This window comes from Numenius arquata, chromosome 6 (assembly GCF_964106895.1).
Source record: "Numenius arquata chromosome 6, bNumArq3.hap1.1, whole genome shotgun sequence".
In the NCBI taxonomy this organism is placed as follows: domain Eukaryota; kingdom Metazoa; phylum Chordata; class Aves; order Charadriiformes; family Scolopacidae; genus Numenius; species Numenius arquata.
The window spans coordinates 34,066,427-34,082,777 of NC_133581.1; the positions used below are offsets into that span (position 1 = coordinate 34,066,427).

General features: G+C 39.7%; 1 protein-coding gene across 2 annotated transcripts in view; it reads right to left on the reverse strand.

Annotated features, from left to right (window-relative positions):
• Positions 1-2,319: 2,319 nt before the first annotated feature.
• Positions 2,320-16,351, reverse strand: part of KIAA0586 (KIAA0586 ortholog) — an 84,251-nt gene continuing 70,219 nt past the window's right edge. The window contains exon 30 of one of the 2 annotated variants that reach the window (XM_074148495.1): positions 2,320-2,685. In XM_074148495.1, the coding sequence (XP_074004596.1) occupies positions 2,540-2,685 (146 nt within the window). In that variant the 3' untranslated portion in view covers positions 2,320-2,539. The remainder of the gene's footprint in view (positions 2,686-16,351) is intronic. The other variant, XM_074148496.1, reaches the window with a different exon arrangement.

The following is a 16,351-nucleotide window of genomic DNA, read 5'->3' on the forward strand; positions in this document are numbered from 1 at the left end:
TCACCTCTCCAAAATTCTTTTTGAATGGAAAGAGTGGAGGTTGCAGTGGGGGTGAAAAATTAGCACATCCTACTGCCACAATGTAATCCCCACCAGCAGCAGATCTCTCCAGCACAGTGCCAGGCACTCAGCTTCCAGAAAGATCATTCAGTCATGTTGAGTTGGAAGAGAATTTAACCCTATGGGGAATTTTCAAAACTGATTGAAAATGGTCTTCACTGGGCATTTTCTGACATATTTTCATAAAAACACAGGCCATTTTTTCAGGATTCAGTCAATGACAACCACAACACCTTTGACTTAAAGGCATTTGTTCACATGAAGAGAAAAAAAAGAGACTTTAGAGCAAAATGTGAGGTGCTCAGCACTGCAGACAGTAAAATCTGACAGTTATTTTCCTGGTACGATGAGACAACTGCCTCTCCCACCAGCAAGTGCTGTCTCATCCCTTCCTGTGCACTCTCCTTGTCTGTGTATCCATCTGCTGTCTCCTGTCTTATCCTTAGTTTGTCAGCTCTCTGCCTGTGCTCAATTCCATTACTGAACTTTGTTTAGCGAAGCGCAGTCCTGATCCAGGCCTGCAGCTCCGGGCACAGGAACAGTACAGCTCATTTGCTATTTACACTGCAACAAAGGGGACCTAAATTATGTAGTAGTATCTTAAAAAAAACCCTAGCAGACTGACGTCCCAGTGCACGGAACAGTTTGATGAAGGTTTTCTCTTGCAGGAAAGTTGGTTTAAGAAGCTCTTGTTCTCCCCACTGCATTTCATTATCCTGGCAGTTGTTCTACTGCAACCACTTGATGCCTTCCTGTAGCAAATAGACGCTGGGTAAAAGATGATCTTCACCTTCCAAAAAAAGGCTGCTGTCGTTTAAAGCATTGATTGTGTCAATAGTCTGATTTATATTGCAATCCACAGACAGCAGCATCAGCACAACCTCATAGATGCTTTCGTCTGCCGGTGGCTTGTCACAGTGTAAGAACATCCAGAAGCAGCTTTACCACTGGAGACAGTGCTTGTGGCATCACACGCTGAAAACCAGCTCCCAGTAATGCTGTCTCATTTGTATCTTTTCTTTTTTTTGAAGTGCTGTTGCATTTTGCATGAAGCCTGCCATGCTTTTACCCCTCACCCAAATCCACTATTTACATGTCTGTCAAGACAGACAAGAAATCAACTCTACAACACGCTAAAGAGACTCCCTTTAATGTTGAATCCTCTGGATGTTACCAACCTTATGGATGAAGCTCTTTCTTTTTCCATTTACCCTTGCAGATTCTGCTGCAGATCAAAATAAAACCAAGAGAAACTTCTAATCTTTCTCTATTATGGAGAGATGAAATCAGTGCAGGCTCCATAAAATAAGAGTAACGGGAACTGTTCATGGTTATGAGTGCAACAACAAAGTGCCTCTTATTAAGCGATGCAGGGAAGCTGTGCAGATGAAGTCATATGCTCTGGTGTCACAACAAGGTACAAGTCAACCAAAAAGGAGTACTTTTTCCAAGCTTTTGAGAGATGCCTTCATGCCCCATGTCTTTGAAAGTGCCACAGTATATCCTCTTTTCCACAGATATCCCATGAAAAGCTCAGACTGGTTGAGGAACAGAGCAAAAGATGTGTTTGCCCTGTCTGGAGAAGAGTTCCTTTCCTAGTTTTCCTACTGGAACATGTCTGAATTCCTCTTTCTTATTCTGCTTAGATACTACTTGGGGCAGATGATCCTGCCTACCCCCACAGCCACTGCTGGATCAACCACGTTGTCCTGATTGAAACAATAAAAAACTGAACAGTCTCTGGGAGACTAAAGCTTATCGTGCTTCTGAAGGGTTGAGACTGCAGCAACCACCTCTGCCTCATGAGAAGGAGAAATCTACATTAAAAAATGTAAATAAATAACCCTACCCACACAATCTCTCATTCAGACATGTTTCAAGATGGGAAAAAATCTTTAGGGAAACAAATACCAAAATGCTGAAAAATTCTTGTAATTCCAAAAAAAAAGAAATTCCTCATAGTAATAATACAAATTCTAATGGTCTCTTTTAGATACAATTTTGAATTACTGTCTTGTGATAGCAGTCTTCTAAGGATGCACAAGCTCTGAAGATACAATTTTCTTGCAAACTTTGATTTCAAATGTATTTCCCTTTGGCTCAGCATTTTGACAGTACTGACATTATAATAAGCCAAGCATTTTTTTCCATCAGCGAGACAGACTTTTGCCATGGATTTTAATACTAATCATCTCCACATTTACTTATATGTACAATAAATATTTAAATGGTCTTTACTGATTTAAACTCACAAGGATTCTGAAAGAATTGCATTTTATTTGCTTAAAAATATTTGATATAGTCACAGACAGAATCATTGCCTAAATTTATAATCATAACAAAATTATAAGAAAAATAGTAGAAAATAAACAGTACTGAAAGACTAGGATTTTGATGAAACCCAAACTATCACAGTAGGCAGACAAATGTACCAATGGCAAAATCTTCAGACAGTGACTGTCATAAAAAGCTCCAAGTTTTAAAACGTATCTGTCCCTGAAGAATCTGAATTGCCATGGATACTACTCATACTCTGTGTTTCGTTATCTCTGTTCGTGGAAGGCAGCTTCACTGACACCTTTTCTGTAGAAACATGTGAATTTAAATGTGGAGCAGCATCCTCTCCTAAAAAAAATAAACAAAGCAGAACAAAACACATTATTTACTGTCTATGACAAACAACTGAACTGCACTGGAGTCATCTCCATATTGCATCACTTCATGGAAATACAAAGACATAGACGCTGTTACTGTCCACAGTTTTGAGGCATTTCAAGGAGTGCTGGTTTAGCCATCGCTGTTTTCTTTATCAGGTAACAAAGGGATGAATTTCTGTGCATATACAGACTGGGTTGTATTTAGATACAGATACACACACACGTACATGTATAATCTCCAGTAGACCCAGAATAGTTTCAAATATGTATACTGCTGTTTTCTACATAAATGAAATGAGACCCATAGATACTGACAGTATCAAGTTGAAGCAATTGGCTACAAGTTTTACAGAGAAAAACAGCCTATCAATGCTTCAGCTGCCCAAAACACAGGTGAGAAATTGTTTTAGCTATTCCCTATCCCCAGTCCATTTCCCTGGCTCATTAAATGTCCTTCGTGCTACTCCTTGGTGGTTCATCTCCCTTCTTTCAGACTCTGACAGACTTCAGAGAAAATGTACACAGCCTGCCCTCTGGAGATGTGGCTTGCAGGACTTTACAAACCGCGTTCATCTTCCAGCAAGTGTGAGATAGCACCTTGCCACTTCCCATTCTTGCAATCTGACCTTGAAAAACGTGGGATATCCTGGGAGAGGGACAAGCCCCTGCACAGCATAGCCACCACCATACCAGTAGCCCCTGCAAGGAAGGGCGACGTGTCACAGAGGTTCCAGCAGCACTGGCTGCTGAGCAGCTGTGAAAGACCACTACAGCGCTGAGAAGTCCTGTCTGGGAACCACAGGAAGGGCAGATAACAACCTGTAGCCAGATAGCAGAGATGGGAAGGGAGAAGGGCCACGGGCAAGAGTTACTACGTTTAGGCAGTGGAAGGAGAGAAGGTGAATCAATTCATGGAGCAGGGGGAGCAAGACGTGAATCAGACTACAGATACAGAATATAGGAGGACAGCAAAAAGGCATTGGATGAATGGTACAACATTCATGCACTCATCCACACAAACCTTTTTTTTTTGTGAGTTTTGAAAGAGCATTTTGAGATTTCAGTTGTCCTTGGGACATTTATTTTAAATGCAGCAGCTACAAGCAAAACAAACATATATGAGTCTCTGTACAACAGCAAAGGCTCTCTTGGACTTTGTTCTTATTCCAATGAGCTGTAACAATTCTTCCTTCCTCTGTGATAGACTAGGTAATTAAAACATTATTTTCCCAATAAAACCAAGAAGTTAGGCTTTCTTTCACCCCAGTTAATTATCTACTATGTCACTGTAGTAGTGATCTGCTTTCATCTGACTTGTAAAAAGCACACTTCAAATGGCTAGTTAAAACAACAAAAACCCACTGCTAAAATAAAATCTCATCCAGTGTTTTTCTTGCTAGAACAGCTGCCAACAGCCTAGGACGTCAAACACGGATGGGGCCAAAGACAGTAAAGCCAGTATATGCAACAACCTGTGCCAGCCAAGACTCCTGCCCCTTGGGAAGGCAGGGCTCTGGAGAGGCAGCAAGAGCACAAAAGCACTTTTTGTGTCCCTAGGACATCAACATGTCACCTGCGCACCACGACTGCTTGTGCAGTCTGCAAGAAGCAATGTCCATAGTTTCACTAGACTGTCCTCACTAGTTGGACAGCTTTCGTCACCGCCAGCCCGAATCCCTCTACAAAGCACAGCTGCCAAGTAAGAAGACATGAGAAATCCTGCATCTTCTGAACATGATTCAAAGCACATTTATGGTAACACCACAAAGATGTGCAAGCAACATACATGTTTTGTTTTTCCAGAAATAATTCCACAAGCTTAGTCTGCAGCCATGTTTGCATGATAATAATAGGTTATTCAGAAGGGGAACTAAAGAAAACCCAAGCATTTCTTTGGTAAAGATGTGAACGTGTAATGCCTGAGGAAACCTAAATCATCCTAGATGCTAAAGCAACTCTCCAACGCTTTATGTAGTTTGATGCTTTCAAAGCTTGACTTTGTTAGCAGTTTCCACAGTCATGTCACATTCCATGATGTCATTGTTTCAACAGCTGTTTTCAAGTTTGTTAAAAAAAAAGAAAAAAAAAAAGAGGGGGTGGTGGCGCAGATATTCCCTTATCCCAAGGCTCCATAGTAACTTCCCAGGTATATGATTCTGGGTTGCTGAAAGAAAATATCATATCGGTCTACATTCTCCCTAGCACATACTCTAATATATTTTACAGACATACTTTTATGATAGATATAAAATGTTATAAGGCTAGAAATATTAAAGAATAATGCCATCTACTTGCTTAACAGAAAAGTTACCAGGTCCTGAGTTATCTAAAATATCCTTAAAGATAAGTTTACAAATACCCAAAGTAAAAATTTCCCTTTTTTTAAAAACAGAAATCTGAAGTTTTTGACTTTGTTAGATGCACACAGAAAATACAGGACCTGTTTTTTCAGAATTTTAACTATAAAAAAACCTATGGATATCTTATTTCAGCTACATGGGAGATTCTGCTCCATGACTGTAACTTTCCAGGACAGAAAGCTACTAGTCCTGAAACTCTACATTGGCCCAAAGACACAACTACTGAGTTACTTTCACATGTGCTTTATCATTATTACCTCTTGCTTAATCTAACCTCGTGCAAGCACAGTGCATACAACACAATCATACATACATATACGCATGAGTATGTGAATAAATACACAAATACAAGCACACAGGTTTAAATGCCTGTGTTCCTGCTCACATTTAGTGATGTCTGTATCTGCCTTTTGCTGTACATCACTGATAGCACTTGTATAGTCCCAGGCCAGTTCCTTCTTCAACAATGAGATATTCCATTTTATTTCTTCCCCCCATCAGAGAACAGCTCATAACCAATACTAAGATGGTTTCCACTCAAACATTGAGCTCTTCACCACCACAAATATGCAAATTCCAATGGTGCTTATAATCTTTTGATATGCCATAAAAACAGAATGGAAAATTCCTCCATTTACAAAACAGGGCAGGGCAGGAAGGCAGGTAATCTTCACAGCTTTTTCCCCCTCTTTAGAGGCTCAAGAAGTATGCAATACAATTTTGTAGTTATAAAAATTTTCCTTGTTAAAATCCAATAAATGGAACGTGTGACCTGAGGTGACCTCCAGTTCTCCAAATTCATTGTCACTGTCTAATAGAATACATTAATATAAAATGTGAAAACTGACACTCTTAATAAGTGCATAACGGTCCCTGACTGGTAGAAACTCAATAGTGACTGAAAACATCCTGGTGACTGACTGATGGAAAAGGTCAGATTTCAGATGAGAGATTTTTCCTGCTCTTGGCAATCTGCAACAAATTCATGTCCAGTACTAAATTTCCAGATCTTTGTTTAACAGAAACATAAAAATTAATGGTGTGTCATCCATTCAGTGACCTGTGAAGGGAGTCTTTCTCTAAGAGGTATCGTCAGACAGAGAGTATGCTATATACAAGTGTATTGTGAATGTATGCCAAATGGGAAAGGAATTAAACACACTGAAGGGAGGTTTGGTTACTAATACCATATGGCAACAATAAGAACACAGAAAACTGTTTAAATCTTTCTTTTTAAATTTTTCTATTTGGCAAAATAAAAAGACTAAACAAGTCTGACTTTTAAGCCAAATAAAAACCATGTGTTTTAACTCCTTCAAGCTAGTGTCCATACAATAAATAAAACTTCTCTTTTTAATCTATCTGGACGTAAAACAGACCCACATCTTATACGTGAAAAGAGCTATCTTCAAAAAAATAAATAGGGAGAGGTTTGAAGGATCAGGACGCAGGTTATTGTTTCAGTATAAAACCAGAACCTTAATTACTGTAATTATCTACTTACTAAGATTTAAAAACAACCATCACTTTCCAGCAACTCTCCCTTGCTTTCTAACATAACAACTGAAGAAGGTAACTTCCAGAGCAAGAATAATGCAAAGTTTGACACTGTCTCACATGACATCCTGGTCTCTAAATTGGAAAGGCATGGATTTGATGGATGGACCACTTGGTGGATCAGGAACTGGCTGGATGGCCGCACTCACAGGGTTGTGGTCAAGAGCTCAATGTCCAAATGGAAACCAGTGATGAGTGGCATTCCTCAGCAGTCAGTACTGGGACCAGTGCTGTTTAACATCTTTGTCGGAGACATGGACAGTGGGACTGAGTGCACCCTCAGCAAGTTTGCTGATGACACCAAGCTGTGTGGCACAGTCAACACACTGGAAGGAAGAGATGCCATCCAGAGGGACCGGTACAAGTTTGAGACGTGGGCCTGTGCAAACCCTCATGAAGTTCAAACAGGCCAAGTGCAGGGTCCTGCAGCTGGGTCACAGCAATCCCAGGCACAAATAGAGGTTGGGCGGAGAATGGCTGGAGAGTAGCCCTGAGGAGAAGGACTTGTGGGTGTTGGTGGATGAGAAACTCAACATGAGCCGGGAACGTGCGCTTGAGCCCAGAAAGCCAACCGGATCCTGGGCTGTATCAAAAGCAGCGTGGCCAGCAGGTCAAGGGAGGTGATTCTACCCCTCTACTCTGTTCTCTTGAGACCCCTCCTGGAGTACTGTGTCCAGCTTTCGAGTCCTCAGCACAGGAGGAACATGGACCTGTTGGAATGGCTCCAAAGCTGATCAGAGGGCTGGAGCACCTCTCCTGAAGACAGGCTGAGAGAGTTGGTGTTCAGCCTGGCAAAGAGAAGGCTCCAGGGAGACCTTATAGTGGCCTTCCAGTACCTACATGAAGGACTCTTTATCAGGGAGTGGAGCGATAGGATTTCACTGAATTTTTTTAGAGTTGGAAGGGATCATATAGATCATCTAGTCCAACTCCCCTGCCGAAGCAGGATTGCTTAGAGAATGCTACTCAGGACTGCATCCAGGCGGGTCTTGAAAATCTCCAAAGAAGGGGACTCCACAACCTCCCTGGGCAGCCTGTTCCAGGGCTCTGTCACCCTCACTGTGAAGAAATTCTTCCTCATATTCGAGTGGAACCTCCTATGTTCCAACTTGTGCCCGTTGCCCCTTGTCCTGACACTGGGAACCACTGAGTGGTGAGGATAAGGGGTAATGGTTTTAAACTGAAAGAGGGTAGATTTAGATTAGATAGTAGGAAGAAATTCTTGACTGTGAGGGTGGTGAGACACTGGAACAGGTTGTCCAGAGAAGCTGTGGATGCCCCATTCCTGGAAGTGTTCAAGACCAGGCTGGATGGAGCTTTGACCAACGTCTCCATGGCAGGGGGATTGGAACTCGATGATCTTTATGGTCCTTTCCAACCCAAACCATTCTATGATTCTATAATAATAAAGTTCCAGGCATATGTAAAAACAACTCCAGTGCAGTGCTCTCATCTCATTCCTTTAATAGCATGGGTTGTTATGAATGGCTTGTTTCTTCTTCTGCCAGATTCCAGCTGCTTCCCTTTGTTTATTACTGACTTCAGAATTTAAAACACTGTCCTGTCTCAACAAAGAACTTCCTCCAGATGGCATTATCTCAAGTGTTCCGAGCACTGGGGACAGCACAGCACCTGCAAATCTCTAATTCAGCATCTTAAAATCTTCAATAAATGTGCCTTTTTTTTTTTAATCTTTGTCATTCCCCCATTTTGCTTTTTACCTACCAAAAAAGATTTACATATGGGATATAGTTATAAAGACTGTTAGCAAGGAAACAGAGTGGTCAGAAAATCTTTACAGTAATGACTAAAGTAGAAGAATACCTACAAGCTGCTACAGACTACAACAACCTACAAACAGAACTGCTATCAGTAGAAACATTTTATCTGCTGCTCTTAGCTCTAAGTAAAGATGTGAGATACCTATTTGTGCCAATGTGTGTCCAATCCATGTCTCCATGGTTATCTGTAGGGTACCAAAGAAAACTTCACTCATTTTCATATGTAGTTGTACAGGCAAGTTACCTGTTAACTCAAGAAGCAGCATTTTTGGCAAAATCAAAATTATTCCAGACTTAACTGGGCAAACATATACTGATAAGAAACTGATAAATATTTTGTTGTAAGTAATTCTGAAGGCTACGCTGAAAGGAGAAAATACACTGCAATGTCAGTCATGTTACTAATTATAAGGAACAGTATTTCCAGTTCAGACTCATGTCTAGCTATTCTTTGCAAATCAAATACATAATTCAATGCTTCTGGGATTTAACGGTTTATAGAGTTGAGAGTGGGCATGGTAAGGAACAAGTCACATGGCCTTGTGATGGTAAAGAATACAACATTCTCAGAAGTAAGCATGACCATCAACGGTTGTCCAAATAATCCAATTGTTTAGACAAAATTATTCCTCATTCATTAGAAATGACAGCTCCTCCACTTTTCTAGCCCTGGCCCACTTCTACCTTGAATCCATATGTGTATTTGTGTTATTGGGGAGAAAATATCCTCTCAGCTCTGCTAGAAATGAAGCAAAAATCTTTAAGCACATGAGCTTTTTAGGACAGGGACTCCATTCTCATGGTGTAAATGCTTTGCTAAGCACAGGGCCCCTGACTGCAGGTCAGACAGCTGCCTTCCACTAGGACAGAAATACAGAAAGCAAGAACAAGATGGTCTGGAAACACATACAGTTCTGGTGTCATAGCTCAAAAATAGGCTACCCCTAACTTACCTGGTTTCATGCAAACAGAAAAGACTCTAGGCAAACTTAGGCCAAATTTCTATGGCTGAGTTATGTGAAAGGGATAGATTTACAATTAAAACACTTGAGTTGTTTTACAGAAATTGACTGACATCCAAACTTTGACTTGAGCCAAAAATGTCTGGATTTAAAAGTATGAGTCTACTGCTTGAGCTGAAAAAACAGTTTCATTCTCAAAGGCTTCAGCCAACTCATAAACCTCCATAAGTGGGCCACAGACACCAGTGGAGACAGAAAACTACATGGTATGAGTTCAGTTCAAGTTTTGACCTAAACTTGGCAAATTCCATCTTCACATGGTATAATGTACTTATAGAAACTCTGCATACAAGCACACAGAAAATAAACACGCATACAGACACTGCTTTTCTTTCTTTGTTTGTTTCTTTAAACTCTGATGTATACCCTAGCTATAAATATTTCTGAAAAGAAAATAAATTCGGATCCTGGGTCAGCAAAGCAGGGTGGGACACAGGCTAAGCACTAACACATTTTTCAAAGCAGAATATTTGAAAATTATTTTTCCTCCTCTCAAGTGTGAGTTCAAGGTTCAGTGGCTTTCCAAAACATGCCGTATTCCCACCAATAACAACACTAAATAGAACAAAAATTAGAAATACATAAAATAAACTAGAATCAGATTTTCAAAATCCTAACATAGAGACCATTAGGGAAGACCAGACAGAAAGCAGCTCCAAAACCATCTAGGAATGAGGTCGCAGAGTCTACTAAATAATTATTTCCTTTTGGTGACTAAAATCTACTCTGCTTCTTTAGGTAGGAGCACTTTGCCCCGTAGAGTATCTCATTGCTTAACAAGTTCCTTCTCTGGTCACAACTCTTGCTATTGTTTCCCAGAAAATCACTTCCAAAAGATGTGATGATCTTTCCAGATAACTACAATAATTATTAAGAAGAAAAATTAAAAGTCAATTTGTTTTTTCTGTACAGATGCCTCTTAATTTTTGATATGCACCTGGGCAGAAACAAAGTCTTTTTGTAAATTTTAAGCACTGCTGCTTGTTAACTGCAACCATTTTCTTGAGGAGAAATGAGATGAGGGGGCTGCAGTAAAGCTTGAAGCAGCAACTTTTATTTCAAAGTAAAAAAAGGAGGAGGAGTTTGTTCATTACTGGGCCAGAGTCTTTGAAAAACACCAGGAAAATGTGTATCTTGTGTAAAGGCTCAAGGGAGGAGTAATCTCTAAATCCACAAGAGACAACCTAAGTAATTGGTGGCATCAGGATAATCTGACAAGTGATAATTTAAAAACTGCACATCTAATTGTGTAATTAATATTTTATTTATTCAGTAAAACTAAATGTCACCTGCATACCCATCTGCGTCTCATTCTCTACAAAATCTAACAGGCAAGTGGACAGGAAAGTAATTTTTAAAGTACGGTTGTATAATGTATTCAGCTCCACTATTCACACCATGTTTGGGGATCCAAAAGACATTTTAATGCCAGTATCTGAAGCAAAATACAGCAACTTGAAAAAAAGAAAAAAAGAATTCAAATTACTGATAGTGTGAATTCATACCAAATTCTACGATGAAGTTACACAGACTTCCCTCAGGATGCAGAATCATTCGCTGCAATCCTAGCAGTAGGACTGGCTCTACTGAGACCTCGTATCTCAACAATATTAATTGCAGCAGCATCGCCTCCAGCTCATCTACATCGTACCACAATGCTAGACATAGTAGCATTCATAGTCTACATGGGGAGTGGCAAGTAAAAAAAAAAAAAAAAAGAACAATAAAAGCATCCTTTTAATTCTTAAAAGTTACATGGCCTGTTTTTATTTAACAAGAATTTAAAAATAATTTACACAAGTAATTAGAGTTGAATGAACAAATTCAATGATGTTTCATCATAAAAAAGGGTTGCAGTAGGTTTGAGAATGAACATCTTTCCAGTTCAGGCTTAAAGTGAAGATGGGTGTCCCAATGAGGGGTCCCCTAAGCAAATGGTGTTCTTTTGTAAGTTAGCGCACTGGGCAGGATATGCGCTGGGTTACTCTGGGGTCTGGAGTCTGCTCCTGTCTTCAGATCCATTTGGCCCAGACAGTTAAATTACCAGCAGTTACTCCAATGTGCTGCTCTTCTGCAGCCTTTGATGCATTGTTGTCCGTATCACCTGGGACGCACATACGTCAATCTCCACTTATCAGACAGGTTCAGTATGTTGCAGATCAAGACTGAGCACGTTACCTGCAGTGATGCTTGACCTGCACATGCTTACTAAGCATCGCACACTATTCAGCCCTATTTACTCCTCAGCTACGTGATGATTGAAAAAATTGTTAGGAATGTAAGAGGACAACTTTCAGTGAATTAGTGCAAGAAGTCACAAGCTACTCTCTATCACTTAGAAGTGTGATGGGAGACCTTGAGCTCTCCTTCAAACAGACAGGAGGAATTTCTGGGCAAGGAGGTCACATATCCTCCAGCCAAGGCAGCAACTGGCACCCAGACTGAATGAAGGCTCATGGGCAGGCATCAGGAAGAAAACAGAAAACTTTCTGTACTGCATGGCTCTTCAGGCAGTACTGCAGGGCAGTATTTTGTCATTGCAAATCTCTCCTCACATATAATGTGTTCGCTAAATGCATTCTTAGAATAAAAATGTATATGATGTACTGAAAATAAAAAACTGTTCAAAGAACAAGTGTTTATCTAGATGACCACAAAGAAAATAGCTGTATTACTCTATTCTGAATACTTTTACATTCTAAATATTCACACGACCCTATTAATTTATTTTTATGATTTTCACTTCCAGAGTCATGGGATTCTCCATATGGAAATAGACTCCTATTACTGTACCACCGTTACAAAGGTCTGGCATATTAAAATGGTTATACCTACAGCACAATTACTCATTTTTTGTAATTACACCTTTTGAAAAGGAGATTATGAATGTTTTCCCCAGGAAAAAACCAAAACAAGACAGAACAAAAGCAGTCCTATACAGTTACTATTTTCCAGCAATGCATTCTAATAAACAGTAGGACGTCTCTATGCACATTTCTAGTATAAATGCCAACAAACTTGTTAAAAAGACCTCCTTTAAAGACATTTGTTAAAGAGCAGAAGATGGCCATTAAAGGTCTTACCATTGGTGCATATCAATTAATTTTGAAAAATGTATTAGGAATAAGCAATTCTAGGAATTTTAGAGGCAAGCAATATTTCTACCAATTCAGAAAGAATACTGTTGTAATCTACGTAAGTAAGCATATGTTAAAATAAGGAAAACATTAAATGTCTTTACTGGAAGATGCACTGGTAGGCAGCTATTATGCAAGTTTCCAGGCCCTATTCTGCCAAAGACCATCTAAACCTTCTCTTGAAATGAGTCCCAGTGTGATGACAAGTAACACTGCCTCTACAATTTAATGCCTGGAGCCAAAGACTGGTTATAAAATATATATTTTTACCTGTGCTATTTTAAGTTTGTTAAAATCTAAAATGTTTAAGTTTTGTGCAATAGAGATAAGCATTCCTCCTTGTAAAAAAAACCAAACAAACCAAACAAAACCAAAAAAGAAAAACACCAATCCAATAACCTTGGCCTGCTACTTGGGAAAGAGTAAAAACAAAATTCCTTTTTAATAGGCAGGTGAATCTGAGCTCTAAATCAGTACAGTAAATGAACTGCAGAAACATATTGATCTACATCTATGTACTCAGCACATTGCACCACCTTCTTAACTCTGTTATGCACATCACTGCTGATTTTAATACAACACACATCTCCATCTCTGCTAACCACTATAAAAAGTGGGAAAAACACTGCAGACTGCTCCCAGCAATACTATGCTTCTTGAAGATCTCACTACCAACCAATGGTTCCCCAGCAGCAATGGTGAAACCCAGGAGGTGCTCTACACAAATCTTCAAGCAGCAGTCAAGCCATGCCTTCTGGGAACATACCTGTTTACATTAGATTCTCTTTTGGGCAGATGTTCTTTACCTCTGAAGCTGTGCACACACACACATGCGAGTTGAAACTTTGAAGATGCTGACTCCGTTAACTGATGGTGACAACTCCTTCTGGTATCTAGGGCCAACTTATTTTAGAAAGCCATTGCAGCACTTTGACATTCGCTCCTCCCAGTTCAAACTGTTGATGCCAAACCTCGTTGCACTCAGTTCATCAATAGCTTTCTTCATTGCTTTGGGCCACACACGATTCATATAGCTTGTAAGCAGCCTGAATGAAATTAATTTATCAGTTGTCTGGATTTAAATACTTCTGGCCACAATACAGGGAAATCTGCCCTGGAAAGGACTGTGTACGGAAATTCAATTGGCATGTGGGGGAGCAGCTTCCTTGCAGAGGTGTGGGCTACTGTGTGGGGGACACACAGTACTGGTGGGACACAACTTGTGCAGGTGAACAACAGCACAGATGCCTGGGTCTGTCCACCACTCGAGAGCACACACTGCAACTCCTGAATTTATATAGGGTTCATAGGAAAAGCAATTATGGAAAGCTCCTTCAGAAAGCAGCTTTTGCAAACCCTCTGTATACCTGACAATGACATAAACTCAATTATTGGGCACAAGCCCAATCTGCCACAGTGACACCCAGTGTGTACCAGTATGAATAGCACAAAGGCACAAAAATCTCGTCTCATGTGTCTCATAGAATTTAATGGCTCCCCAGAATTTTACTTGAAGCAAATTCATTCACGTTATATACATACACATGCTCTCCCAAGTTCAGGAACGCTGACTCTGCAAGTATTAGATAAATCAGTCTGCATTCTAGCAGTTTCTTGCACACGCTCACAGCAAGACCAGAAATTTGAAATGCATTATCCATTATTTTCTTTCTCTTCCTCTCTTAAATGTCATGAAAGAATCGAGTCCAAAAAACCTTAAAATTCAATACATATACGAGTTGGGGGATATGTTTCCCCTCATCATTACTCTGTCACTGAAAGTTACATGCCCTACATAAGAGCAGAAAAGAACAAATACTAAAAGATCAGCTTTTCTTATACAAGATAACATTTGACTGTGACTTATTTGATGCAATGTTGATTTTTTTTTTTTAAATCTTGGAGGGGGAAAATGCACATGTTGCAAGGTTGTCTTGGAACAGGACTGTCTCCTACCATGTAGGAAGCCAGGCAGAAAGTACCTCGATCATGCCAGGGGCCTCTCAGTGATTCTGCAATGGAACCTGTAATATAGTTTTACTGCCCAGGTTACAGAGTTATCCAATCCCTCCTAATTCCTTCAGAGAAGAAATAAACAGGTTAATGCAGGTTCATTGTCCATTGCTCTGTGTTTTTAGATAGCTATTTGGAAAGTGAGTAGCGTAGTAGCCAAGGTGTAGCATTATTCACGCAACCTACATTTATCACACACAGAAAGTTTCCTGAAAATGTATTCTAAATCTGTTAAGAAAAATCCTCAATAAGAATAATTTGCTTGTTTAATTTTCACTTATTGAGCTTTAATGTACCATAAAGTAGTAACATAAAAGTAAAACCATAAAAGTAATAGCAACAGTGCCTTAAAGAACTATTGCCTGTCTCGTACTCATTAATGTTTTAGAAGAACACAAAACTGCCTCTAGATACAGGAAGCTGCTGGAAAATAAAAATTAACCAATCATATAAACTGAGAGCTTTAAAGAATTTTTTGTTGAACGCAGAGTTCAACAAAAATGTATTCTGTTCACTGTACACACGACACCAATGGGAATAAGAGCCAGTTCAAGTTCTAAGTTACCATTACTTGGGTAATAGCTTCAAGCTGCAAGGCACAGCTGTACGGGCCCAGCCAGACAGGCTATCACAGCAATGCTTTGATAGCGTGGGGCCCTTAAGTGTCAGGATATAGAAAAGGCAGCAGTTGTTGGCTGTGAAAACAGTCTGATACAAACCAGATGGGGACTTACTTGATGGGCAACACAAAGGAAAACAATTGGCTCATTCAACAGTCAGGCCACTGCCCCAGAGAATTAACAAAAGACAATAACAGTCAACCAGAGTTGATGCAAACAAGAAACAGCCATGTGGTTACGGTTTAAGGAATTGTTTCTCTTCAGACTAAACATAAAGTTTTGATTTCTAATTATTATATTCATTAATTTCAGTCTCGTTTACAAGTTCCCTCTTCCTCCAAAGTCTTCCATTTATGTAGCACCAGCCTTCACACACCTACCTAAACAAGAAAAGAATTATATGACAAAAGGCAGCTATATTAATCTAATGTTTCCTGAAGAATGCCAAGGCCACAGACAACTTTCTGAACTGTGTCAGAATAACATTACAGACACACAGCACACAGCGTGTTATCAGACACATTTGCATGCCTATGGCAGTATATTTACTGATTCTTTTTGATTTGAAATGCCTAAAGCTCAGTAAGTCACATATTGGGTTACCAGAATACAGATGTCTTCCAGTTTTGTGAAGAGTTCTTTCGGTTTCTTACTTAACTTTTTTCAGAAGAAAACTTCAGATCAATGATGTTACCACATAACAGTTTGTTTGTCGGGCTACAGTTAAAAATCTATTAGAATAGCTACTACCAAACTTTTTTTGAAGCAATAAAAAGTTTTAAAATTGGCTATTTCAGCCATAACTCAAAAAATCCCCAAACCGTTCATTTTTAGAAGCTTGTAGAAGGTTATGGTCCAAAATCTTAATTGCTCTTGCTGTTTTATTACAGGAAATAAAAAAATGACGTGCAAAGGTATTTTCATTACAAATTACTTACAGAGATTGCACAATAAGTCAGACTTCTAAGGGCCTTCTGCAATTTCACTCTCAGACTCAAAACATCTGAACTTTCTTTTCCTGTACTTCAAAATATTCCCTCTGGCAGGCTCCGCACTGCAGTGCTCTACAGGAGTGTGAACGGTTGGATGGCACACTCTGCAAGACAGACACATGCTCAGATACCCACGCAAGTATGTCTACAAA